Source organism: Gadus chalcogrammus, chromosome 1, assembly GCF_026213295.1.
Source record: "Gadus chalcogrammus isolate NIFS_2021 chromosome 1, NIFS_Gcha_1.0, whole genome shotgun sequence".
Classification (NCBI taxonomy): Eukaryota; Metazoa; Chordata; class Actinopteri; order Gadiformes; family Gadidae; genus Gadus; species Gadus chalcogrammus.
The window spans coordinates 14,147,234-14,174,919 of record NC_079412.1 but is presented as its reverse complement, the minus strand read 5'-3'; the positions used below and the strand labels follow the sequence as shown (position 1 = coordinate 14,174,919).

Here is a 27,686-nt window from a genome sequence, read left to right as displayed (position 1 = left end):
TATCCAATATCATATCTCCATGCTGGTATGGTAAAAATAAATACAACTTTAAAAAATATAATGTATCCTTGTTAAAACTTACACTTGTAAATCCTCTATAGTTAATTATGAATCATTTACATGTTTAGCGGCACCCCTGACCAAGACGTCGGTTGATCCATCGCCGTGCACATGTTGCTGCTTTGCTTTGCTATCAACTGAAATTTTGGTCCTGAGACGCTCGTGCTGGAACAGCCGGGCAGGCACTCGTCCAGAAGCTCACGGAGAGTCACTCAGATCCCGCCACCCTGTCAGACTTCTGGGGAAAACTGTAGAGTTGTCACATTTGTTGTCAGATTTCTTGTTTCAATACAAAGCGTATTTTTTGATACTCCCTATCAGGCCGAGTAAGATCGGATGTGGTAAGTTCTGCACACTTGTGAACGCAAACGTATAGCTGTTGGTAGCTTCAGCTACGTTGCTAAGGTTAGCTCGTCTGCTAACGGGATGGCAGAGAAAATGCTGGGTTGGTTCTGTAGCTCTTCAGCTAAGCTACATGGGCTAATAACTACGCAATCGTGAAGACAACGAGACTTTGTGGTTATTTCATGGCAGCGAGCGTTTCTAACGCCCGGGAATGTGTGTCCTGCATCATGCCTCCTTGACTAAACCCTCCGCTCGGCTGGGAGTAGTGTTTAGTACTGGTTTGCAATGTGGATGTGCACAGTAGAGGAACCTAAGTCCATTCAGTGACAAACAACGCACTTTGGGACTATAGCTTCTTAAAACCAAACGTTGGAGATAAGACCGTAAATAACTTAACTTGCTGACCATATTTAAACTTGGCCATGGTGCACTTTAGCAAGTCCACTGTGACCACAGTCATTGTGGTCCATTTGTGTTAACTGATGGATCTGTTTACTATTGTTGGCCAGTTATTGTATACCAATAATGGCAAACGTATCACTTTCTGGGCATATTTGAAAGCATTCTGTGATTTATGGAGATGTGGATACTGGGTTCCCCTAACATGTGCACAAGAGAACAAGCGGCCCGTTTCCTTGGGCCTTTGTCATTTGCTAGACACCCCCTCCCCCAACACTCCTGCTGCAGGAATGCTCACCCCTAACCTAATATGTCTGGGTCTATAAAGTTAGCATAATTATGGTATGTAACAGTGGCATCTGCTGATCTGTGTATATGGTGCTATCTTGGGCTTTTTTAAAGTGTATACATGGATGTGAACGTATTGCACATGTCTGGTCGACATTATGGTGGGATAACAATTAAGCAGGTGCTACACGCATGGTCTGATTCAGCTTCATATATATTAAATGGCAAGTTGGCCCAAGTCTGTAAGACGCCATGTGGCTTTAGTCTGCAAAGGGGTCTTGATTGACAATCTCCCTGACACAAAGATGCTGCGTTTAACCTTTCGTGTTACATAAAACCATCGCCAGTTGCTTTGCAGCGGTGTCTTCAGCATTAGGGTTTAAAAATGGATACAGCACTGGTACACATGGATTATAACTTTTTTTTTGTAATGCAGAGCGGTCCATTAGAACTGGTGTTTTTTGTATTACCGTTAGATAATTTCTCTACTTCATTGTTTAGCTATGGTGCCCAGGAAGCTTTGGTGCCACACATCTTCTGCGAGAGGCGGGATATACACACACTATGACTCACAGGCCAATGAGAAAGGAGCGGGGACAGCAGCTTCCCTTGCTGGTGCACATCTCAGGTTCTGCGTCATAGCCTCCGCCCCTAGGCTCCGCCCCTGCTCTCTATCTGCCATTTTGGTTTTGTTCCCTTCTGCAGTCGCAAAGCCAACAACACGATTACACAGGACTCGGCGAGACGACATAGTGACTCGACAAGATAGCGAAGACTATTTGCCCCGTTACGTTTTTTAATCTCCCGAGCTGCCCCATCATCATCCTCTTCATCTGTTGTTGACGCCATAAGCAGAGCGAGGTGGTTTGGTTTGAGAAGGGCCAGGGAAGGATTATTGGTAAGAAACCGATCAATGGAGAGCGGGTGCAATGCTAGTCAATCGTTTGTGAAGATGGCTCGTTCAGATTCATAATTTCGGTTTGATTTGAACCGAACAGACGTACGTCATTATGAATGTTTATATTGGCCAGTAATCGTGTTTTCGTGATAATCATGACGACGGTGTTTTGTATCGCAGCGTGCAGCCGCTAGCTAGCCAGTTAAGTTGTGTTCCGCACTGGATGAGGCCTGGACCCGCTTGGGTAGAAGCTGTCAGGCTGCTGGGTTTCTGCTCCTAAGTTATTAATGCTCCGATCGGGTCCAAAAGTGATCCATTGCTAAATCACTTGTGTTACCGTGGTTAACGACCTGCTACGTCCATGTTGGGATCCGATTCTGAAATGATGGCTGACAGAAGATAGATACTTTATAAAAAAATATATATCAAAATTGGTTAACAGCAGCAAATCAAGTTTGTTGAATGAATTTTATATATTCATTGAATTTCTGCGTTTTCGAGGCCAGTGAAATTTACTTTCGTTTCAATAACGATCAAATGTAATCTTTGTTTCGTTTATATCAAGCCCGACCTCTTCCGTTTTAAGTTTCATTTAAGTTACTACAGACGGGTTCTTGTGGATCAATCAGCGTTTCAGGGCGGAGAAAATCGCAGAGGATACCAGATTTTATGTTAATTTGACTACTTTTTCTGTAATGAGCGTCATGTCGAATTGTTTGGCCATAAAATAAATGTATATCTTTTTGTTAGTTGTGCTTATAGTTCTGGTGGCTTTGACGGATCATTGCGTCTACACCTGCCAGTCATTGAAGTGTTGCTGCCTTTACCGCAGTGAAGTTTTAATGATTCAGCTGTTTTGTGGAAACTGGGTAGTCGGTCCTTGTATGTCATAAACAATACCGGTACACAGACAAGCAGCTCTGTCCGATAATGAAAGGACTGATAATGCTGCTATTCATGGCTCTTCCCAGGGCTCAGTTCGTTTTCTACTAGATTTGTGCTTGGCTTAGAGCCATCCCAGCTGCTGCACTGGAAATCCCTTCACCAACATCAAAAGGATGAAGTAGAATTTATCTCTTCAGCTTCTTAATGCAATTTATTACTTGGAATTGGAAACAATTATTTCAACATCTTGTCTGATATCACACAATTTGTTGTGTTAAATTATCTCATTGTAAAACTAGCTAATGCATAATAATTAGGTGTCCTTTGTTGCCACCTAGATACATTTATCAGATGTTACCCATCTATTTTGTTTGGGTAAAAGCTTTTGGTACCATTCGTCAACATAGGAACTGTCCAGTGCTGAGGTGCGTCAGTGGATGTTAATTGCAATTAATTTGGAACGGACGCTAACTCTGGCTTGTGCATCACAGATGTCCAGCTCGCCGCTGTCCAAGAAGCGTCGCTTGTCAGGAACGGAGACGAAGACGGAATCCAACTGCTCCTCCTCAAACTCTAAAACGGAACTGTCCCACACACCTGCCAACGTAAGTGTGACACCCGCAAGGATTGCCTCGCAAGCATGGTCAACACACTCTTAAACTGGTACACTTAACTAACAAGCCGCCTCTGTTGTCCATCTGCAGGGAATGGCTAAGAATGGCAATGATGCTGAGATCGACGAAGGGCTGTACTCCAGACAACTGTAAGTCTGTCACTGCAAACCACACCCAACACAAAGGTTATTTGTCTTCCTGGTGAAAAGACTGAGTTGATTGAAATCCTTCGGCCATGTCTCACACTTTGTGTTCCCGTGTAGCTATGTTCTGGGCCATGAAGCCATGAAGCGCATGCAGAACGCCAAGGTGCTCATCTCTGGCATGAGAGGCCTTGGAGTGGAGATTGCCAAGAATGTTATTCTGGGAGGAGTCAAAAGTGTCGCTGTGCACGATCAGGGTTTGGCTGAATGGAGAGACCTCTCCTCACAGGTGTGCATCCATTTTTGTCTTGCAAATCATTTTATCGGCCTGGATTACATTTTAAGTGATAGAAGCTGACCTTACTGGTCGGCAATGACCTACATTTAGTAGCGGGTGGCTTGTCACAGGGCCACATGATGATGAAACCAAGATCTTGAGGGAGAATGCCAAGCTCTCTTTTGACCCCTTTTGAACTAAGAAGAGTTAAGGCTGCTGCATTTTAGCCTAATTAAATTGGTTGGTAATTGGTGTCCAGTGTAGTAGACTGGTTGTGATGGCAATGCAATATTTGTATAATGTCATTCACGTTCTGTATTTCTGGTATGTCTTTGTTTTTGGTATGCGGTAGTTCTACCTGCGGGAGGCGGATCTGGGGAAGAACAGGGCCGAGGTGAGCCAGCCCCGTCTGGCAGAGCTCAACAGCTATGTCCCCGTGGTCGCCTACACAGGAACCCTCACCAATGACTACCTGACTCAATTTGAGGTACTTACTTTTCATATAACTGCAACACTCGGTTTTCCTTTGGTCCCATGATCAAAGGCCCTTCTTTGAATGCAATGTCACTTTCATCTTAGGTGGTGGTGTTGACCAACTCCCCACTCGAGGAGCAGCTTCAGGTGGGCGAGTACTGTCACAGCAAAGGCGTCAAGTTGGTCATCGCAGACACAAGGGGCTTGTTTGGGTAAGCCTTCTGCGCCTTCCCCCAGTGTCAGCCGACATCCTCTGTTGAAGCATCCGTCTACCTCTTCCAACCCTGTCTGAAAACCATCTGGTGTGTGTATGTGTGTGCTTTGTCTTGCAGTCAGTTGTTCTGCGACTTTGGGGATGACATGGTGGTGTTCGACATCAACGGAGAGCAGCCTCTGAGCGCCATGATCTCCATGATAACCAAGGTGGGTCCCTCCGCTCGCTCTGCAAGTCTGCAGTGCTCTCATGAGCTTCGGAAGTAGCCGATTGAGACGACTGTGTATCCGTATTCTTTGGCAGGACGCTGCCGCGGTGGTCACCTGCCTTGACGAAGCCCGTCACGGCTTCGAGAGCGGGGACTTCGTCACCTTCACCGAGGTCCTGGGTATGACGGAGCTCAACGCTTGCACGCCCGTTGAAATCAAGGTTCTTGGTACGTGAGTTGTGTTCACTTAGTTCCCGCGTGTGCTGATGTATCATTGGATTCATTCATAATTAAATTGGCCGTCTGTTGTGTTCGACAGGCCCCTACACGTTCAGCATCTGCGACACCACCGGCTTCTCTGAATACGAGAGAGGAGGGATTGTGTCCCAGGTCAAGATGCCAAAGAAGATCTCCTTTGTAAGTGACTCACTTTCTATTTCAAGCTGACATGGCACAATGACATGATGGTGACTTTAAAAAAAACTGAACAAATCCTTGTTCCTTCGCAGAAATCCTTCCCCTCCTCCTTGGCTGAGCCAGAGTTGATGATAACAGACTTTGCCAAGTTTGAACGTCCAGGACAGCTCCATGTCGGCTACCAGGCTATCCATGCTTACCAGAAGAAACACAGCAGCCTGCCCAAGCCTTGGTGCCGGGTGAGCGTCCACTCTGCAGCTTCTGACTCCAAGATTGCAATCCATGGTGGCCACTGCAGTGTAGTTTGTACTATTGTAACATGCTGACTTTCTTGTTTGGGTTTCCAGGCTGATGCTGACGAGATCGTAGCTTTGGCTAAGGAGGTGAATTCTTCTCTGACCGGTTCAGCAAAGGTGGAGGAGCTGGATGAACCGCTTATCAAGAAACTGGCATTCGTCGCTGCTGGCGACCTTGCACCCATTAATGCATTCATTGGTGGGCTGGCTGCACAGGAAGTCATGAAGGTAATTCTTCAAAGAGAAAAAGGACAGTACACCAGATACGGGCGATGGGAGTGTGTAAAATGCATTTCCCCCTAAAGTTTAAGAGTCAATACTTCAGTCCTCCCTAATCATTCAGGTTGTTTCAGAGTATTGCTGTCTGCGTGTCAGGGCATGTCTTGTGGTTGCATTGTCCTTTTAACTGTTCTTAACTTATGTGGTTATGTCCGTTTATTGTTCAGGCGTGCACTGGAAAGTTCATGCCCATTATGCAGTGGCTTTACTTTGACGCACTGGAGTGCCTGGCGGAAGAGGAAGGAGTGTTGCTCTCAGAGGAAGAGTGCGCACCTGTAAGTGCCAATATAAACGTACACTCCCTTAATCTCACCAATAAATCAGTGACTGAAACTTCAGCTCACCCCTCCTTATCTCTTCCTCCCCTCCCCCAGAGGAACAGTCGTTACGACGGGCAGATTGCAGTGTTTGGCACCAAGCTGCAGGACGAGCTTGCCAAGCAGCGCTATTTCCTTGTGAGTCAGCCCGTCGAGAGGTTATCAGAAGTTTGCTTGGATCTTGTTGCTGGGTGTGCTATACTCTGTTCTGGAAGGATCGGATAGAAATAGAAATCCCCAGCTGAATAATCTGGTATTTAAAGATTTGTAAAGAATGGGAAATGCCTGTAACCATTTAAGAACCTCAGAATAAAGTAATGTTGTAAATGTACCCGTTTCATCTGGCAAGCAACCAAGAAGCAATAACCCTAATTTTAAAATGCTACTAAATAGAACAGCTGAAACTATAAGCAATCTATTATAAATTCATTGACACTTAGTTTTCTTCTGTCCGATTCTATTGTCTTAACAAAACTGTTTTTAAAATGTCAATGTTCAACCCAAAATGTGACTGTCAGGTGGGAGCAGGTGCCATTGGCTGTGAGCTGATGAAGAACTTTGCCATGATGGGGTTGGCGGCCAGTAAAGGAGGCGAGGTCATCGTGACCGACATGGACACCATTGAGAAATCCAACCTCAACAGACAGTTCCTCTTCAGGCCTTGTGATGTCACGGTTAGTAGCATCATATTGTAAATGTTGAGCACAGTGCTAAGAGCCTGAGCTCTACTGCTGGGATATTATTCTCTGGGTTGAATTACATTGAACCTCCAGTTTCCTATTTGTATTATTCAAGTGCATCCGAAGCGACTGCAGTTGAAGCATGGCTCAGGAGCCATATGATGTACTAAAACAAATGGCTGGGTGTGGGCTGTTGTAGTCAAGCAGGAGTAGTTCTCCTGATTGATGGACTATCTGTTTGGCTAGCAGGTGCAATGCTGTGAAAGTACGCTCAGGAAATGAGCCGGAAAGCAGTTGTAAAAGCCACAAGGATCTAGGGCTGTAGCACAAACCTCAAAGCACTGTTTTGATTGTCTTTTCATTTTGTCAAGCTTTTTGATGCGGAGGTCGCATTTGCGGCCTGACTCCGCATTAACTCTGAGAAGGGTCATTCCATAAAAAATGTCCTGTAATGGTGTTTTCAGTTAATTTGGCTTTTATTTTAAATTTATGCAGAATATTTATAGATCAAAACATTTTAGATCTTCAAATGTCGTATTTTGGCCTGTGCAGAAAATGAAGAGTGAGACTGCGGCGGCAGCGGTGAAGCTCATGAACCCCTCCTTCAACATCACGGGCCACCAGAACCGCGTGGGCCCCGACACAGAGCGGGTCTACGACGACGACTTCTTTGAGAGCCTCCACGGCGTGGCCAATGCACTGGACAACGTTGACGCACGTAAGGGAGTGCTCCTAAATGCCATGCATTCTGTTTTGAAGGGTGACCTGCATGTCACCTGACTTGGGTTGTGCGTCATCAAGACCCTGGGCTTACTCTGATTCATATTCAAGGACTTTATTTACTTTATGTTAAGTATAAAATTGGTTCCCCTTTTTGTAACTTCCCCTTTTGGCTCTCTGTCTGTAGGTATGTATATGGACCGGCGCTGCGTGTACTACCGCAAGCCCCTGCTGGAGTCAGGTACTCTGGGCACCAAGGGCAACGTGCAGGTAGTCATCCCCTTCCTCACAGAATCATACAGCTCCAGCCAGGACCCTCCAGAGAAGTCCATCCCCATCTGCACCCTCAAGAACTTCCCCAACGCCATCGAACACACACTACAGGTCAGTAGGCCAGAGACAGGCGTTGGCAAACAGTACTCGCTTTGAGAAGAGCGCGCAGGGAGCAAGTCCTTCAAAGGGGTCGTGTTTTAGCGCTTTCATAAGTTCTCTTTATTTTGGTATCATACGTTCTCTTTATCTGTACCACACATACACCCTGAAGCTGTGTTTGCACTGCTCTCTAACTTGTGTCCTTTCTCCCTGTTTAGTGGGCACGTGATGAGTTTGAGGGACTATTCAAACAACCTTCAGAGAACGCAATGCAGTATCTCACGTGAGTTTCCCCCCCCCCATGCTGACTTTGGGTGTTGGGAACTATGACGGGATGGACATTGCACTCCACGGTAGAGTGGTCGCCGAAGCCCAGCAAACCCCCCTTTAACCCGTCATTACTAGACTGGCCACTAGTGGAGAGCTCTCACATAGAGAACTGGTTGCAATGTTTTACTTTGTTGCCAAGCAACACTTGCTGAGCAATAGACCCTAGGTGTGGTTTCCATTTTGCCCAAACATTTGGTCTGAAGAAAGAATGTTCTGTCATCCACTTTGAAATGGCTTTGCAATATAGAAGAGAAGTCTGAATTGATGAGCTTCAACAAGATTGAATCTTGAGTACTTGGGTGTGTGCTTGTTTATATTTGATGTTTGTATTTTACATGAAGTAGATTCTAATCGGATGTCGCTGTACGATGAAAATGGATGGACAGGATTTTTTTTTTTTTTTTGTAGACAGGACGACGATTAGCAGCAGTTTCCATTATTGAAGGAAATAATTAGAAGCCTTGGGAGGAATTCTCAGTGTAGACCAATAGAAGACTTGTCCACCACCCTGTGAGGGCTTCAACAAAAGAGTATTTGGCTGCTGGTCCTTCAACTCTACAAAAATGCAATGGCAGCCAAATCCTGCTGAACAGTTGTGTCTGACGCAACACATACTCGCATTTAATAAATGTAATATCGTTTCACACCTGCCCAAAATGGATGTGAGGTAATTCTTGTCCGTTAAACATAAATAAAAAAGAGGAAATGCTTTAAAATAAACAATATTACCATTCAATGCTGTTTGGAGGAACTCGGCAGCTCTCGCCTCCTCTTTTGGTCAGAATCTGACTCGAACCAATGGCAGCAGTATCGTCATGTTCTTGCAAAGAACGTGCCTTTTGCGGGGGGAAAAAGGCGTAATCTGTTCGGATTCCAGCTAATTCAAAAGATCGTGCGAACAGTAGAAAGTATTAGCCTTGATCTGGGAATTAATTGGGTTTGAAAGTGTAGCATGTATTTTAAAACAATACTATCGTTTTCTCAGAAAAAGTTTTTGTTTTGCAAGCGGATATCACCAAATTAAAATCTCTGCGACCATCTGCTGCTCCGAAGACTTTTTCCATCAAAGTATCAGTCGTCGCCCGGTTGGGACCATGTTTTTTTTTTTTGTCCCGCAGGGCATTTTACTCGCGTTCTATGTGGATCATGACTTGGCCCATGGCTTTACTCTGCATCCATCCACTAACTCAATGTGGGTGATATGCTTCTTCTCCTCACAGAGACCCCAAGTTCATGGAGCGTACGCTGAAGCTTCCAGGAGCTCAGCCCCTGGAGGTGCTGGAGGCGGTCTACAAGACCCTGGTAACGGACTGCCCCCACAGCTGGGTGGAATGTGTGACCTGGGCCCGCAGCCACTGGCAGTGCCAGTACAGTAACAACATCCGCCAGCTGCTGCACAACTTCCCCCCGGAGCAGGTACGCCCAGCGCCCACCCCATCGCTCCACTTCAAAGAGGGTCCATACACGGTTTTAACGGCGGGTGTACGGCACGGCATCGAAATTGATGCAGAGCTGTCTTTTTGATTTTACAGCTGACCAGCTCTGGCGCCCCCTTCTGGTCCGGCCCTAAAAGGTGTCCCCACGGCTTAGAATTCAGCACTGACAACGTGAGTTTCCTGTGCATGACTTTCAGGACGCATCGTCCCACTTATTCCATTGTCACCTGCTTGGCATTTCTACAGCATTTTCCTTCTTACATTTTTAAACCCTTCCAGGAACTCCACATGGACTACGTCATGGCCGGCGCCAACCTGTACGCCCAGACGTACGGCATGCCCGGGAGCACGGACCGCGCCGCCCTGGCCAAGATCCTGCAGGAGATCAACATCCCTGTCTTCACTCCCCGCTCTGGGGTGAAGATCCACGTGTCAGACACGGAGATGCACAGCGCCCACGGCTCAGTTGGTGAGGCCTTTCTCTGAACAGCACAGACGCATTAGGGCTCTCAGCCCTGTTAAAAGGGGTGTGGGTGGTCTCCAATTGGGTCCACTGGGAGTTATCCGTCCCTACTCTTAATTATTCTGCGTTTGTGTGCACAGATGACTCGAGACTGGAGGAGCTTAAGACGCTGCTCCCCAATTTGGAGTCTACCAACAAGTTCAAGTTGACCGCCATTGAGTTCGAGAAGGTAACGCCATCACCCACTGACTCATTGTACACACGGCTGTGTTATTGTGTTCCAACACCCTGCCCATTTAAAGACTAAATGGTAATTTAATTGTTTTTCTTCTGTGGGCTTTAGGATGACGACTCTAACTTCCACATGGACTTCATTGTGGCCGCGTCTAACCTCAGAGCAGAGAACTACGACATCCCCCCTGCGGACAGACACAAGGTCGGGCCACATGGACTTTGTTAGGCCCTAAACCGGCTGGGACTGTGTGGTCTTAAGATGCAGGTGTTTTAAATACAACTGTACACCTTGGCTACAAAAGGCCTCTTGAATAGAATAGTAGCATCCATAAGTCTAACCCTTTGTCACCGGTACGGATCCTTACTACAGCTGCTAATTTAGGCACTTTAAAGTGTTGTGCTATAGGTCAGATCAATGGCGGAGAGTGGTATTCGTAGTGATGAGGCCTTTTTCATTTGAGCTATGGCTGGTGTTGTGCTTATTTGATCAGTCTAGATAATCAATCAGGTGGCTCGGGCGGTGCCACCTGTGGTATAATTAATTGAAACCCCACTTCTCTCTCCTGGGGTGTAACTTAATCAAACACCTGTCCCTCCACTCCAGAGCAAGCTGATCGCTGGTAAGATCATCCCGGCCATCGCCACCACCACGGGTTCCGTGGTGGGCCTGGTGTGTCTGGAGCTCATCAAAATCGTCCAGGGACACACCAAGCTGGAGTCGTTCAAGAACGGCTTCATGAACCTGGCCCTGCCCTTCTTCGCCTTCTCTGAGCCCATCGCTGCCCCCAGTCATAAGGTAGGGGTTGTTGCTCTTGTGCTCCGTTGCTTATGGTATGTTAAATAGGCCATCAAACTTGTCTATTGACGAGGCTGACTTATTTTCATGACTTAAACGTTGGATTCTTAAATGTTTTTTTATGGGGGAACTTCAGTCTTAAATACATGATGGTATGTTTTGCGTAATTGAAAATCAAAGGAAAGAGCTTTGTAGCATTTGGAAAAATGGGTGGATCGATCTCCTGTGATGAATCAAGCCATGCTAATACTGATGCAGTTGGCAGGCCAGTGTGACTGCCTGCTGTAAGTGAGTTCAACTGAACTTCTCACGCTGATGGTTTCAGTGTGGGCTGAGGAGAAGACTCGTATCTAGGTCTGTCGTTCACCACACAGGATGGACTAATGGAACGCTAACCTCCTTTCTCGCCCCTGCTCTGATGCAGTATTACGAAATCGACTGGACGTTGTGGGATCGCTTCGAGGTGAAGGGAATCCAGCCCAACGGCGAGGAGATGACCCTTCGGCAGTTCATCGACTACTTCAAGGTACTTTCCCCGCGCCTCACCACGTCCCTGTCATGTTTTGTGTTGCCTTGTTGCGTTGTGTAACCCTTCCTCTTTGTGTGCAGAACGAGCACAAGCTGGAGATCACCATGCTGTCTCAGGGCGTGTCCATGCTGTACTCATTCTTCATGCCCGCTGCCAAACTCCGGGAGCGACTCGAACTACCGTAAGTGTCCCCACTTGGTTTTGACGTGGCAACGTCTGACTCACGAGCACAGTTTAAGAACCGAGAAGCGGAACTCGCCCGGCGGTCACGTTGGCAAAGCGTCTGCTCAATAGACTCGTGGGCATTGTGGACCCTTTTTGTAATTTACTAACTTTGGTTTCCTCAGGATGACCGAGATCGTGACTAAGGTGTCAAAGAAGAAGCTGGGCAAGCACGTGAAGGCCCTGGTGTTCGAGCTGTGCTGCAACGACGAGACGGACGACGACGTTGAAGTGCCCTATGTCAGATACACCATCCGCTGAGACGCATGAACACACACTTACACACGCACACACATACACACACACACACACACTGGGGGAGAGACGCAGGGTGGAGGGTGGGTACAGCCATGGGTTTTGGGGGAGGGGCGGTCTGAAGTCGTTTCGGCCCCATGGGATCAATCAGTTCTCCCTGAGGCCTGTGGTTGTAGCCCAGTGCCTGTTTGTACATAAGCTCCGCTGAGCTGACCTTTCAAAGGCTGTACCTGTCCGCACGTTGGGGAGACAGTGCACGGCTGTGTAGACCGGAGTGTTGTTAGAGGTGGGGAGGAAGCCTGTTTACCGGCCCTCTAGTGAATCTCTACCAGAAACATGTTCCCACCCAGTTTGACAATTATGCGCCTTAGTGTTTGCCTTCCCTTTGTGCCTCACAGCCCGGCTACTGTCTCTCTAACCTCCCCGAGCTTCTCTCTCCCACCTAGGCCTCGGTAACTTCAACAGGGCACCCCCTTTTTATCTCCTCGAACCCTATCTTATCTAGACCTACATTGCGGCTTTTTTCCACAAACACAAGTCATGGACGTTATACCAGTTTCTCATCTCAAATAATGGTAAAAGGTAATTAAGATTTATTTTCAATATTTTTTGTTACTAACCCAAAATGTGGACCTTCCTTCTAATTGAGATTGCAAATTGGAATTGTTAGATGATATGCAAATGAGATGTCGCTGACAGTATAATAATCGAGTGGCTGCGCCAGGACAAGGGCCCTAGCAGACCTGAACCTGACCCCCTCCCCCGTCTGTCTGTCAGGTCACCTGCGCACCAGCTTGCAGAAAGGCACTTGCACATGACTTGAGTTTCCACTTATCTTTATTTTCCATGTGGTGTTTATTTTTCTATTTTATTTGGAGCAGAATTGTGGTGCACAAACCTAGTAGATCACAAACTGTCTTCTTTCTACTTTGTTAAACTCCAGATGATATTACAGTGTAAGAGCAAGGCAATGAGTTGTATCCTGGAATGGGAGCACTTCATGTGATAGTGAATAAACATGTTAAAGATGTTTCCGTGTTTGTCTTCATTTTGTAGATTTATTTCTAAAACGTATTTCTCACAAAGTGTGGTTTGAATTGTCTGGGTTGTGTGCTATTGAAGTTAAGATGTCACTTGTTCGACCCATTTCACCTCCCGAAAATGTACGCAGACTCTGCAAAACATCTAAGGTTTGAATTCATAATCAAAACTCGCAATCTTTTACATTCTGTTTCCCTGTTCATTTCATCAGTTCTGAGCGCAAGGCTTTATTTGAAGGGGGAGGGGTTGGGAGGGTGGCGGGGGCGAAGAATCACTTCCTCTATTTCTCAAGTTTTCACATTAAGTGCTCTTGTCTGACACAACTTTTGAGTGTTAGTGTTCAGCTCTGTTCTAAAGAGCACCATTAGGTACGGCAAGATGTGAAACACGTAAAGGATGTGGTCAGAGCAGCAGTGAAGGGGAAGCAAGTGCACGGTTGCTGGTAGTCGTGAGCAGGTGAACAACGGAAAAACCTGCTCTGGTCATTGGGGCTACTAATTCTAAACTTTGGCAAATAGTTGTTAGAGGATGAATTGAACAAAGATTGCTGAAGACAATGGAAATTGAGGATTCGTTGACTTCTCGGTATGTAAAAACTGGTTAGAGTCTTCGGAATTAGTCTGTATTTTAATTCAGAAGCCACTCTTCGTTAGGTTTTAGGCTTTCTGACACGCTGTAATAGGGTTTCAACTGATGCTGATCTAATGCCTAATGTGATGAAATGTAAGTTCGTAATAGTTTTTATTAAACATTTCCATGTTTGCATTTCAACCCAGCAAGATCAACCCCATGTAGACCCAATGGGCTGACAGATGGGACATAATGTTTAAAGTGAGAACTATAATGTAAATTGTTACCTGATTCTGAATGTGTGCTGTGACTGTGCCTAATATAGGTCTGGTTCAAGAGACAGACAGTGTAACCTCTCGGACCATACCTGTGTAAGTCCACTGCAGTGCATCTGCATATCTTCCCCTTTCTCTTCTGTTGAAGCCTTTATGTTCAGCCTTTTAAAAACCTGTAAACTTCACTTCTAAACTGTAGAAAAAGAGAAAGCAGGAGCCGTTTGTGAATCCTGCTCTCTGCATCACAGAGGTGAGTGATGAGGGATCACTGAGGAGTCTTCCATTCTTTCCTTCTTTCTCTTTAGCAGTTTGTCACTGCTATGCAGTGACAACTATGCATTGCCTTCTCGAAGTGTAACCACAAAAGTGCATGCATGTGTTGGTCTTTGGGAAACTGATCATGCCCTAATGCTGTTCTTTGAAGCAGACGTTTGTGATTCTACACACAAAGCAAGGTTTCCTTCTCCTTCCTCTTTGAAGGTTCACACAGGAAGTGAGCGATCTGCGTAATGCAACAACGTTGTCCTCGACACCCTTCTCAACTATTCATTTTCCTCTGCTTTCTCTCCCCGTTCATGTTGCTTCACCTAGTTTCTCTCTTTGGGGCTGCAATAGTTCTTCTTCCTTAAGCGATCATTTAATTAAATGCGCTGAACTTCTGAATCCATTCATTCTGCCATTCGATTAATCAAATCACCTTAACAATGCACAACCAAATTCCTCCAAACCAGATGATTCCTTCATTTACTCTGGATAAACGTCTTCTTTTTGAAAGAAGATACATTGTTTTCTGTGTTTTAGGATGAAGAGGATGAGGAGGACTACCACGAAAAGACCACAGAGCACAAGAAAGACCCAGAGGTGAACTTCTCATTCCTTTTTATAATTTCTATCAATCCAGGAAGATCTGGACAATTGGTTTATCTTTCTGTGTTAAAACGTCACGGAAACATTATCCCCAGGAACCAAGTACAAAGAGGGTTAGACCTGTGGTGAAGTCCAACAGCCTGACAGGCGTCATAACCCCCGCAAAGACCCCAGCCCTGAAACGTTTTGGACAGTCTATCACGGTAACCTGCACCCACATGAATACATACTGAAGAAAAACCAACAAGCAGCGGTTTCCGTTGTACGTCTACTGACATAACTCCCCGTGACACCCAACAGCGCTCCATCAGCTTCCGAACGGAGGTGCGACCCTTGCCCCCAGCCAACATGCGCTCTCGGCAGAAGCCCCCCTTGTTCACGCGGAAACACAACAGCCAGTGCTGGAGCGACACCGTGGAGAGCCATGACCTCACAGCGAAGGAGATCAAACGACAAGAGGTACAGCATGAGGCCGGGTGAAATACAACGCATGCTAAATCCACGCGCTTACAGAGGTTTTTGGGAGGGGGTCATCGGGGAACTCCTGACACCAAAAGTGGGAAATAGTTGGTGAAACCTTGGGTATTGCACAACTTTGGCAGTTGTAAAATGTTGTGTTTGGCTTTAGAGATTTTTACTCCGAATAAATTATCATTTTCTGGGTATATGTGGCAGATGATGTTATAAGTTATAAAGATGTTATAGTACACTTTTTAGAATCTGCCTGTTCCCAAGTGCCACTCGGTCACTTCGAGGTAAAGAGTGCAATTGTGAAAGAGGATGTGAGTCGGCATGGGACACCATGCTTCCTGTTTGCACCAATCAGCTGTGCATGTGTGTGTGTGTGTGTGTGTGCGTGTGTGTGTGTGTGCATTAACTTGGTTGTGCTTAAGTGCATGTGATTGGTTTGTTCTGGGAGAGAGCTGGGAATGTCGACACGCTTTTAATGTCACTCTCTCTTTCTGCGTGCAGGTTATCTACGAGCTGACACAAGGTGAAAAACAGCTGATAGAGGACCTCAAACTGGTGAAGAAGGTACAACCCCAGAACAGGCCTTAAGCCAATACAGATTTGAAGTCTCAACTAGAGATGTAGCCAGGGTTTGAGAAATAGGGCAGGGGGAGCGGGGTTGTTGGCTCACACACCAACTGCACGTTTCTGAGTACCAGATGGCACACAAAGTGGAAACAAAAGAACAAGTCTACACTGAATTAGGCATGCACTCATCTCAAAGAAGTTCTCAAACGCAGATTTTTATAGTTGTATTTAGTTTGTGTTAAATTTTTAGCTCTAAAAGAAATGACAGAGTCGACCTTATAGCTGGCTACGGGCATGGTGACAACTTCAACATCAGCCAACTGAGGTCAACGCTGTCATCATAGATGGGCTATAAAATTGAACCAACACTGTAACAGAAGACATAGAAAGTGCTTTCCGTGCCACACCTCACCTGTACCTCCTGCTGTCTTGGTGGTGTGTCTGCAAGGTGTACTACGAGCCAATGCTGAAGCTTGAAATCATGACCGAGAGCGAGCTGGGCCATATTTTTGGAACTTTGGATTCTCTCATACCACTTCATGAAGGTAAGATGTCTCCTACTGGAAACTCGCCAATGATGAAGATACGGAATGATCAAAGTCAAATGGTAAATTTGCATTATGGCCGTTGTTTATGTTGAAATATTTACGATATTCTTAAGAATTCCTACCATGAGGTACATACACACAGTGCTTATAAAAAACTGCAAAGTGCAAAAGCAAGTCTTAGCAGTCAGTATATCCGTATTACGGCACAGAGTTCGCGTCTACCATCAGAGTGTTCATTGTGGTTACTTAGTGGTTTTGTTTCAGCATATCTGTCCCCCACCATGCTACAATAACTGTGTATTTGCTGCTGCAGACTTCTTGACTCGCCTAGAGAAGCTGCGAGGATCAGAGAAGACTGTAGGAGAGGTGGCGCCCACTCTGATGAATTGGGTGAGTTATCGCCATGGCAACTATGGACCATCTAAAAAAGGAGAGAGAAAGATAGAGTGGTGAGAGTGGAGAGTTTGTCCTTCAACTTATCGACTTTGTATTTGTCTCTCTCTCTCTCTCTCTCTCTCTCTCCCTCTCCCTCTCCCTCTCCCTCTCTATATATATATATGTCTGTCTGTCTGTCTGTCTGTCTGTCTGTCTGTCTGTCTGTCTGTCTGTCTGTCTGTCTGTCTGTCTGTCTGTCTGTCTGTGTATATTTTCTCTTTCTGAATGGCCCCCTGGAAGTTCCCCTGCCTTGAGGCCTACATCACCTACTGCTGCAACCAAGTCGGGGCCAAGGCCCTGCTGGACCTGAAGAAGCAGGACAAAGCTGTGGAGCGCTTCCTGCTTCTCTGCCAGGAGTCCCCCTTCAGCAGGAAGCTGGACCTGTGGAACTTCCTGGATCTCCCCCGGAGCCGATTGGTCAAATACCCGCTACTGCTCAAAGAGATCCAGAAGTGCACTCCACCGGAGCACCCTGATGAAGACATTCTACCTGACGCTGTGAGTGGTTCTCAGGGGGGATGGATAGTCTAGTTGCTAGGGTGTGTTGGATTCCCAGTCAAAAACTGTTTTTGTGGTTCAACTCCCAGTATCGGCAGTCAACCTGCAGGCTTCATTTAAGAAAAAGCCTCATCCCGATTGATGAAATCGAAAGTAAAACCAACATGGATAAGTCAACTGCTAAATGACTACAAACCATTCCATTGAAACATCCACAGATCCCTGGACGTCATTCTTTAAGCCGGCCAAAACACTTAAATCCTGTTTTTTCTCCGGGGGCCGTTCAGTTGGAGCTGATTCTGAGCATCGTGGAAGAGGTGAACAAGAAGACGGGGGAGGCAGAGTGTCAGTTCTACAGACGGGGTCTGGCCTACATGGAGGAGTCCCAGAGAATACCAGAGATACAGCTCTCCCGCTTCCTCTACTGCCAAGGAGAACTCAAGAACAGCAAGGGACAGGTACTGCTACTTCTGCCCCCTTTTCATTCTTTGTATCAATTATATCCCTCATCCATATTCAAGGAGAACACGCAAATTGTCCAATAATCTTAGTGCAACTAAATAGGGGACTATTTGCGAGGTTGCTTCGGGTTTGATGCCTGAATGTTTAGACATCTCAACCAATATTAAGAACCTAAAACTAGCCTGACATCTCGTTTCCCTCAAGAGCCAGAATGTGTCTTCTGCGGTACCCAAGCCAAATGGTCAGTGTTTTCTTGCTTTCCTTCCATGTGCCTTCGTCTCCGTCCCGCAATCTGCCCCTTAGCGGCTCCATGTGTTCCTGTTCGAGCTGGCCTTGGTGCTGACCCGGCTTGGGGAGGACCGGGACGGGGGCCACCTCTACCAGGTGTACCGCCAGCCCTTCCCCAACGCCCTGCTCAACCTGGAGGACATCCCAGACTCAGAAGCCGGCGGGGGGGGCACCTTCCGTACCGCCTTCACCGGAGGCAACGACAAAGGTCAGAGTCGTGGGGGGGGGGGGCGGGGCGGGGCGGGGCAGGGTGGTGGGGCTCTCCTTGAGGTTTGGGTGTTCCACTCAGTCGGTAGGATTTGAGGGGTCGGATCCCACCGTCTCTCACTCTACCGACAGTGGGGTTCTGTACTCTAAGCCACTTTGCTACCTTGAGCAAGTGGCTTCCTTCCTCCTTCATGACATTTAGAAAATTGTGAGGACAAATTATTATGTACAAGGATAATGTAGAAAATGATGTACTTTGGTTTATCATACAAGTAAATACTAACTGTGGAATAATACTATGGTTTAAATGACAAATTGGTATATATTATGTTCTGTTAGCTGTTAAGGGTTAACAGCTAGCTGTTAATGGTTAACAGCTAGCTGTTAAGCCTTAAGAGACACACCCACAGTTAGCTGTTAAGGCTTAACAGCTAACAGATATGCCGTATCTGAACAATACAATACAATACCCGTAGGTCACGGTATTGTACACCTAAGGCGACCAAATGCCACCTTCCACTTCCATGTCTGTAACTTTCTCCATCTCTCACACACAGTGAGGAACTGCTTCCGCGTGAGTAGCAGGGGCCGCGCCAAAGCCCAGTCCCACAGCCTGCAGGCCAACGACTCCTTCAACAAGCAGCAGTGGATCACCTGTCTGCGCCAGGCCATCGTCCAATCGCGGGACAGGGGTTCCCTGACCAGTCAGAATCTGCAGAGTCCGCCCCCTGACCCCACCCTCAATAACTTAGCTGAACTCAGCCTCAACCCAGCTACAGAGATGACCCACCACGCCACGCACTGACAGATGCATCTCATATGAAAGTGATGCTGTGTGTCTGAGTGTATGTAATGCATACATGGGTAAGCAGTGAAAGGATATGCAATAATATTTTTAGCAGTGATATTTGTAAAATATTTTTTAAAAAGCGTTCGAGTTACACCCACTATGAGAGACAACCAATGTTTTCCTTTAATGTATTTTATGCTGTGAAACTCATGTTACAAACTTTGCAAAAGGTACTTGTGTACATGTCTTTAAGTTTTGTGTCATATATTTTTTAAATAAACGGATGCTTTAAGAGGCCCTCCTTTGGTTGGTGTACTTTGTTTGGCCTAAGTAGACGTAGCGAGATTTACATAGAACAGATTAGTGCAGATTATCTCTCTCTCTCTCTCTTGCTGTCTGTCTCTCTCTCTCGCTCTCTCACTCTCTGTCTCTCTCTCACTCTCACTCTCTGTCTCTCTGTCCCTCCCCATGTCTTCCATCCAATTGGCAGGGGGCATAGGGGAGGTAGACCCAGGGAGCTAACCTACGGAAACTGTAGACGGTCCCTTATGCATTTTTAACAGCTCAGCAGGTGATGGGAACAGAGCGGAGGGACAGTTTGTCCACAGATAGAGTGACCAGCAACTGATCGGGTAGGTGCAAGCACTTCTCTTCGGCCGGGCTAATGCTACAATATTCGTACAGGGTTTGTGTACGATTTACAAAACTCTTTATTTGGATTGAAGTGCATATTTGGCACATGTTTTGCTGCAACAAGGATGCATCTATCTAAGGGGCTTCCTAAAACAGCAGTCTGTGCTGTGCTCTGTTATGCAATAGACCCGTTCTGTGTAGGACAGCACAGGTCAGGGGTAGCGCTTACTCAAAGCGTTTTGTGTAGTTGCTTTGTAACGATGCTTCAATGTTCATGGCTAGAGAGATTGTGTAGTGAAGACGTCAGACAGCCGGGTGACCTTCCGGAGAGGCACATGTTATCACGACGGAGAGCAGAGTACCCAACGCAGATGGGGATGCATTGGAAAGTTGAGGGGATTTACATCCAGGGAGCATGTGTGCATCATTCTACACCGCCGTGGCTTACAGCCCGCTCTTCCTCACTCTGCTATAAATAATCTTCCCAGTCTTATCACCTTGCCGGGAAAGAACAGGAGTATAGATGACTCCCCAACTGTTGTTTGTTGAAATCAAGACACTCTTTCCTGCAGGCTGGTCATGTGACACACACCCTGTGTCTTGCCCTGCCTTACCGTGACCCTGGCCGTAAGGAGACGAAGTGGAAGGAGTTCAACCATCAAGGGCCTCGTTGTCATGTATCTGTTCCTCGGTAGACTGTGTTGAAGGTACTGAAGCAGAAATGCCGGGGGCCAGTGGGGGCAACGTGGAGGGCTCGTGCCAAGCCCTATGCCAGACCCTGATATCCCAGAATGGCCTCCAGAGGGAGACGGCTGACATCTCTCAGTCGGTCCTCTACACCTCGCTCATGGGCCTGCTCCTGGTCACAGATAATGAGGTGGGTTCGAGGAGCGTGATTGACATGAGAACAACATCATAAGTAGGCGGGCACATGAGAACGTCACCTCTGGTTGGATATTGTTTTTTTTGGCTTCTCTTACACATGGTCCATGATTCTGATAGAGAAACGTATACATAGAAAAGGAAATGAGTTACACACACATACAAACACATGTTTAGCGCTGCGTGCATGTTGTCTTAATAGGATGACTCCTCCAGCATTGACCTTCTTTTAGCTTCCCTGGCTAGGCTATGCTAATTAGATTAGTAGGCTAAATCTGTCCCGCCCAGCGTTGTGTACACACACACACACGCACACACACATGCATACACACACACACAAACACACACACACAAACCTTCTGAAATGGACATGTTGTACGGACAAAAAGGTCAGGTACAAACTAAGGGAAAGTTTACCCCGTGAATTGACCTGCTCCTCTCAATGCTATTTATGCTATCTTTTGCTTTTTATTCACAAACTCTAGTGACGGTGATAGTTGAATACTGTTGATAGCAATGGTATAACATTAGCCTCTCCTTCTCTTGCCTCGCTTACAGAAAGAGCAGCTAAACTTGGGGAGTGGAAGAGTTGGCCTTAGGAATGTAGGAAACACTGTAAGTTCCTAAAGCAACTACATTTTACCAGAGTTTTTCAAGTTCTTTATTTAAGTGCACGTGACCCAAAAAAAAAAAATATTCCCTGTCTCCATTGTCCCCGGGGTGCTAGTGTTTCCTGAATGCAGTGGTCCAGTGCTTGTCTCACACGCCCGGCTTGAGGGACTACTGCCTCCTCAAGACGTTCAGACAGGAGAAGAGCTCCAAGGAAGAGGCTAAACTCATGGAAGGTACGCTGTCCACGCACCAAGCCATCCTTACAACCATGCTCCTATTTGGCTCCAAACGCCATTCTTCTCTGCTTGATTGCCATGATCTTCATGTTGATCGCCCTCCTCCTCTCTCAGCGTTCTCTCGGGTGCTGGCGGGCCTTTGGGACGTGGACGGGGAGGACACAGAGGTCAATCCACGACAGTTTTACTCGATCTTCAAAGAAACAGTGCCTTACTTTAGCGGCTACAGGTAAGGATTACACTCGGTCCCCAGGGAGTAGTTTGTTGGACATCATGCAGAGGTCCAGGTGTTCTCTTCTGCATGAGCGTCACACATTGTGTTTAGTAAAAGGTCAAATATAAAAACATCCATCCATGGTGTTGCTCTTAGAGTGACATCATCAAAATCAACATTTTCTCTCTCTCTCTCTCTCTCTCTCTCTCTCTCTCTCTCTCTCTCTCTCTCTCTCTCTCTCTCTCTATCCCCCCCACTCTCTGTCTGACCTTTAATGTTTCCAGTCAGCAGGACGCCCAGGAGTTCCTGCGGTTCCTATTGGACAGACTACACACTGAGGTCAACAGACGTGTGTGTGTGCGACGAACAGGCAAGGAGCCTGTACAAAAATATGCCAAATTCAGGTTAGCATCCAGTATTTATTTACTGAACTCCATGGATTTTTTTTAAGATTTTTCCTCACCTTTACACCAGCGCTAACACCCCCACCATTTGCCACCTCTCAGAATCTCAGAAGAGGCCGCGGCGATGTGGAAGAAACACTTGGAGCGAGATGACAGTAAAATAGTGGGTCAGTTAACAAGCCATTACGGCTGCTGCTCCTCTTACCCTTCTCCCCGATCCCAATCACAACCACGATCATCAATGATTCTCTCCCCTCTCATCATCCTCTCTCTCCCACGGTCCTATCAGACCTGTTCTCTGGCCAGCTGCGCAGCTCCCTCCACTGCTCCGTGTGTTCCCACCACTCCAACACGTTCGACGTCTTCTGTGACCTGTCCCTCCCCATGCCCAAGAGGGGCTCCACCGGCGGGGTGACGCTCAGGGAGTGTCTGGACCTCTTCTCTCAGGAGGAGAAGCTGGACAAGGAGAACGCACCGGTAGGTCGTCAGCAGACACAAGGTGGGCCATACTAAAGTAGTCATATACGGACACAGAACGGAACGCCAGTCACTTGAGGGAGAAAAGGGTTGTTTTTTATGCTGTTAGACCTAGGAGAAGTACATTTAGTGTTTATTTATAATTATGATTATATGCATTGTCAGCAGCAGCAGCATCATCAGCCCCCATCATCAACTTCCGTGTCATTTTAATGTATTTTGCGGATTCATGTGTGTGCTTTTCACAATGTCTTTGTCTTGGTGTCTGTGTCCCTGTGTGTGGCTGTATGTGTGTCTCTAAGATGTGTGAGCGGTGTACCAGGCGAACACAGAGCACCAAAAGGCTTTCCATACAGAGGTTCCCTCAGGTCATCGTTATCCGTATCCATGACAACCATTCCATTCCTTCCTTCTGTCTGATTTGAATGCTATGGACTTTTCCTGTAAAATATGCAGGACACAATAATTTGTTTAGGTGCCGATATTAATGTGGATGTAGATATTGATGGATGTCCATCTTGAAATATGATAAAAACCTTAATACCTTGCATCAGACCTGAACCGTTTCACCATGTCCCGCTGGTCCATCAGTAAAAGCACAGTGTGTGTGTCATTCCCACTACTCAACCTCGACCTTGGACCCTATGGACCTGTTGACTGTGGTAACAAACACTTCTACATCCATTCCCATCCTGTGCGACTAGTCTGTCTTCCCTGTTTGTTTTTGCTTGCTTTACGGTGATTCGTTGAATGTATGTGGTTCTCCACTGTGCAAACGTCTATAAGAGAATCTGTGTCCTCTTGCAGGTGCAGTGTTGTATGACCTGTATGCCGTATGTAACCACTCTGGGACCGTGAACATGGGCCATTACACGGCTTGTTGTCGGGAGGACAATGGATGGTGCTTCTACAATGACTCCAGGTGACATATCCCCACTATATCCCCACTTACGAACAATGCAATGTCTGGTATTCAATACTGGAAACAAAAGCAACACATTATTCGATAATAATATTTCTTGATCATGAAATGGATTGATTGATTGATGAAACTAAAATCTGTGACCTTTTAGCTCAGGCCTTTCTAATTGTGTTCTTCTCCGGTTCTCCCACCTCCTGTCTCTTCCTGTCTTCCTGTCTCTTCCTCCCGCCCCTGGCAGTGTGACTCCAGTCTCGGAGAACCAGCTCCAGACAAACCAAGCCTATGTGCTCTTCTACCAGCGCACTAACAGCAATTCCACTTTAAGGAAATAAACCTCACGCCGGCTGGATGACCTTATAACATCTTGCACAGCCAATCAGGGCCGCTTTACCTCATTGTATACCAAACTAGTAGACACAGCTTTACACTAGCTCTGGCACCTCTGACTTTGTCAGCTAATGCGGACTGAAGTGTTCAATTTTCTCGTTACTTAAGGGAAATAATGAGGATACCTGATATGTAAGAAGGCACTCGAGGGAATTTAGAGGGAAAAGCTATTCTTGTTGCTTACAGAATATTTTGAGCTGTACTGGCCAGCTCTTTCCTCAAGGGACCTAGTTCTACAAATAGACACACTCTCCGTTTGCTGCTATGATTTATTTAGGTTGGCTCGATATCAATGGACTTAATCATGTGGATATAACACCTGGAGTATGTAGACGTTAGAGGATTAACTATGGCACAACTTAAAGATTCAAATCAGGTTTAAGAAGTCTTGAAAAATAGCTTTAAACATATAAACTGAATGTATGCCATTGTAACCCATATTTCAACATGACAGTTAGTTATGTTATGTACTCTAAAAAGTGTTATTTGTTCTTTAAAGGACTTAAATACAGTAATTGCTTGACTAATGCATACATTGGGTTAGACACCTTTTTTTAAGATATATTTTATACTTCACTGTTCCCTGACAAAATACTGAATATTGTGACATTTAGATGACGGCTGACCACCCTGTATTATACCACTCTGAACCAAAAATAAAGTTCCATTTTACAATTTGCCTGAACTTTACTGGCTGCCTAAGGCGCGCATGCGTAGTGTGTACTGTGTAGTGGGCGGAGCTTCTCGTCGGTCAGGAAGAGGAGAAAGGCGGACACAGCAACTTCAAACTGTTATATTACATACTTAGTCGTAACTATTTAGTTCTTTAAAACTAGCGTCAGTTCCTTTATTAAATTCGGATGGACAACGGGTTGTACAATTGTCGTTAGTAGCATTGAAAGAACCATACATTAGATACTCGTCACTAAAACAACACAAAACACGATTAGCTTCGATGCTAGCTAACGCTAGTTGGTTTGACAGGCCCGGGCCAGAACCAGAACCCAGCCCGGGGTGTTCCGTGTTAAACATCCAGAACCAGAACCCAATCCGGGTTGTTCGGTGTTATACACCAATAACCAGAAGCCAGTCTGGGGGATTCATTGTTAAAACACCAGAACCAGAACCCAGCCCTGAGGGTTCCGTGTTATAACACCCAGAACTAGAACCAGAACCAGAACCCAGCCCTGAGTGTTCAGTTTCAAACACCCAGAACCTAGCGCGAAGTTTTCCGTGTTAAAACACCCAGAACCAGAACCCAGCCTAGGGTTTTCCATGTTAAACACCAAGAACCAGAACCCAGCTCAGAGTATGAGTTTATAGGGTAGGATTGGATACTGGGGAGGGCTAAGAAAAATACAGGGGATGCCTTATTTCTAAATATCCAGTAGGGTTGCCGCGGTGTGGACATTTTCATACCGAGTAATACGCTCGTGTCAACACCGGTATTACCGGTATAAACGGTATTAACTTTGAAATATAGGTCAACCGCCATCTTCTCCGTCAACTCTCCTCACACTCGGTGACAGCGGCTGGCAGCGCGCCAATTCTCGGCGTCTTATAACGTTCTATATATAATAGTATATCATACAACGGGGGACCTAAATCCAGCGATCTGATTGGTTCCCAACTGTTGTATAATGAGCGTATACATAACTGCTATGACGCCCGATCATTTTGTGAAAGTTTGCATATCACTCCGCACCTGGAAGTAGAAACAGTTACAAAGTAAAACATATGTTGGATGATGGAGAGCAGTGGCGTGCACTGGTAGACCCAAGGCGGTGCTATAGCACCTGTCCTTTTCCCCCTGGCCCAATCAAGTGCCCTTTTGAAAAAAATAAAATAATCAGAAATATTTTTTATTTTTTTTTAAACAGTGCATGTGGCCCATGCCAACATTATCATATATAAAGGCTTGACAATTAAAAACGTGTGATAATAATGCCCCAAAATATATCCCCCCCCCCCCCTTCCTCGCACACACGTCTCTTCCTTTGTCAACGTGAACGCGCAGAGCGGACACAAACGGTTGCAGCAGCACATCACAGCTGCTGCCCACACACACCTACTCCCCTGCCCTGCCCAACCAGCGATGTAACACATAAATTAATTTTGTCTAGAGTGTATTGTTTGCACCCTAATCCTCCTTTCTGGATACTGTGACTGAGGAGCTAAACAGGAGATTCAACACTGGAAGTCCCACTGCTAGAATCATTCAGTCCTTCCACCCCTTAACGGTACATGCCAACTGGGTAAGCACGCCAAACTCAGAAGCCAAGGAAGCTGTCCGCATCCTCTGTGATCTCTATGGAGAAGACGAGGACCAGCTAAAGACAGAACTAAAGGTGTTCCACTCCAGCTTTCCTGCAAAGGACCTCAAAGAAATCTTTGCCATACTGAGGGAAAACAGTGGCCAGCTCATCTTTCCTGCTATTGTGAAGATGATAAAAATCGATGCAACATTGCCAGTGACAAATGCTTCTGTGGAGAGATCATTTTCAAAGCTGAAAATGATCAAAACTAAACTAAGAAGTCTGTGTGGAGAAGAACGGCTCTCTGACCTTCTCCTGCTTGCTATATATCAATCATAGTGAGGTCATCAACATCTTTAAAGACATGGCACCGAGGAGGTTGCTGCTTTAGAAAGTGATAATGATCACTCTTCACTTCAAAATGAGGCTTTAAAAAAAAATATCTCACACTGCTATAATATGGCAGCCGGCAGTTCCCCATGCTGCATGTTTCATTCCCATGTGTTCTAATGTGATTTTGTGTATGCTGCCTTTAGCTCGAGACCCTCGGCTCCACCCCTTCAGCCCCACCTCTAGACTGCACACCTGGAGACCTGCCGCTGTCTGCTGTTGCCTGCTGTCGCCTGCTGCCCGGTATCCCTGTCCCGTCAACTGTTTAGCAGCTCTTTAGTCTTTGTTTTGTGTTGAGCCAGGAAGCCTGCCATTATGTTTGTTCCCACTTTTCTCCTGGTTCTGTGTTGCCAGGGAGGATTAGAACATGTACTTTTCTTTCATTTAGAATGTTGTCTTTTGTTTCTAGTCAGGGATAGGCTTTTGTTTGTTGTTTTTGCCCGTGGATCTCCCTGAAGACAAGCGCTTGAGTTTGGCAATAAACACCCTTAACTTGGACGACATGACTCCTACTGTTTTTGACATGGTACTATGTTACTCCCCTTACCCCCTAGCCCACTTAGGGGACGTAACACGGCACAAAGTGCCCTTATTTTTCACTGAGCACCTGCCCCCCAAAATGTCTGTGCACGCCACTGATGGAGAGGGTGTAAATTTTGTTACTCCGGGAGTGAGCAAGGCGATGGAGAGACTAACGAAAGCTTAGGCACACGGCGAGTGAACTGCTCCATAGGATAAATTGCCGGCGAACCGCTCTATCGGAGCCTTCTCTCGGAGGGACGCTAAAGTGTGTTGCGTAGCGACCGTCGATGCATAGCGGCAGCCAGGAGGGACTACTTTTTTGTATTCTTTAAGAAAACGGTTACTTTGACTTTCTTGGTTTCTTTTTAAATGTAGTGTGTCTATGACTTTCGTTTCGCCATAACAGTAACCGTTGTATAAAAGCAATAGATCACTTCAGTCAGTGGCATGTGCTCATTATACCACTGTGAAGGGGGTCGCCGGCCCTCCGCTGCGCGTCGGGGCCGGACAACGCCCCTTAACAGTGGTATAATGAGCACATACCACAGCCTGGCGTGATCTATTGCTTAAATATAATTTTAT

The 27,686-nt window shown here is 46.3% G+C and overlaps 3 protein-coding genes and 1 non-coding gene across 6 annotated transcripts; all 4 read left to right on the top strand.

The window, feature by feature from the left end:
- Positions 1–205: 205 nt before the first annotated feature.
- uba1 (ubiquitin-like modifier activating enzyme 1) lies at positions 206–13,205 on the top strand. Of its 2 annotated transcripts, none has more exons than XM_056590774.1 (26): positions 206–401; positions 3,367–3,480; positions 3,580–3,638; positions 3,753–3,921; positions 4,262–4,396; positions 4,489–4,595; positions 4,716–4,806; positions 4,901–5,033; positions 5,125–5,222; positions 5,315–5,461; positions 5,570–5,746; positions 5,965–6,072; positions 6,172–6,252; positions 6,633–6,788; positions 7,347–7,512; positions 7,702–7,898; positions 8,105–8,169; positions 9,437–9,632; positions 9,749–9,823; positions 9,932–10,121; positions 10,256–10,344; positions 10,459–10,551; positions 10,954–11,145; positions 11,570–11,671; positions 11,755–11,855; positions 12,022–13,205. In XM_056590774.1, the coding sequence occupies exons 2-26, from the start codon at positions 3,367–3,369 to the stop codon at positions 12,155–12,157; spliced, it is 3,177 nt and encodes a 1,058-aa protein (XP_056446749.1). In that variant the 5' UTR covers positions 206–401; the 3' UTR covers positions 12,158–13,205. The 2 variants fall into 2 exon arrangements, with proteins under 2 accessions (XP_056446749.1, XP_056446750.1); XM_056590775.1 differs by lacking the exon at positions 206–401 and adding an exon at positions 1,628–1,990.
- On the top strand, positions 11,366–11,485 carry LOC130392259 (small nucleolar RNA U6-53/MBII-28). The gene has a single exon (XR_008896998.1). It is a non-coding gene; the product is annotated as a small nucleolar RNA U6-53/MBII-28 (small nucleolar RNA).
- A 235-nt stretch (positions 13,206–13,440) lies between the features above and the next one.
- On the top strand, positions 13,441–19,496 carry arhgef3l (Rho guanine nucleotide exchange factor (GEF) 3, like). 2 transcript variants are annotated; one of them, XM_056590788.1, is made up of 13 exons: positions 13,442–13,777; positions 14,088–14,133; positions 14,237–14,287; positions 14,839–14,898; positions 15,000–15,107; positions 15,205–15,363; positions 15,877–15,939; positions 16,391–16,487; positions 16,804–16,880; positions 17,166–17,423; positions 17,711–17,881; positions 18,189–18,381; positions 18,938–19,495. In XM_056590788.1, the coding sequence occupies exons 1-13, from the start codon at positions 13,749–13,751 to the stop codon at positions 19,183–19,185; spliced, it is 1,560 nt and encodes a 519-aa protein (XP_056446763.1). In that variant the 5' UTR covers positions 13,442–13,748; the 3' UTR covers positions 19,186–19,495. The 2 variants fall into 2 exon arrangements, with proteins under 2 accessions (XP_056446771.1, XP_056446763.1); XM_056590796.1 differs by lacking the exon at positions 14,237–14,287 and having other exon boundaries at positions 13,441–13,777; positions 18,938–19,496.
- Positions 19,497–19,580: 84 nt separating this feature from the next.
- On the top strand, positions 19,581–26,520 carry usp21 (ubiquitin specific peptidase 21). Its single transcript, XM_056590811.1, has 12 exons — positions 19,581–19,802; positions 20,376–20,680; positions 21,244–21,300; positions 21,413–21,530; positions 21,648–21,762; positions 22,032–22,151; positions 22,254–22,318; positions 22,441–22,628; positions 22,931–23,009; positions 23,183–23,290; positions 23,436–23,550; positions 23,789–26,520. The coding sequence occupies exons 2-12, from the start codon at positions 20,525–20,527 to the stop codon at positions 23,880–23,882; spliced, it is 1,215 nt and encodes a 404-aa protein (XP_056446786.1). The 5' UTR covers positions 19,581–19,802; positions 20,376–20,524; the 3' UTR covers positions 23,883–26,520.
- The last annotated feature ends 1,166 nt before the right edge of the window (positions 26,521–27,686 follow it).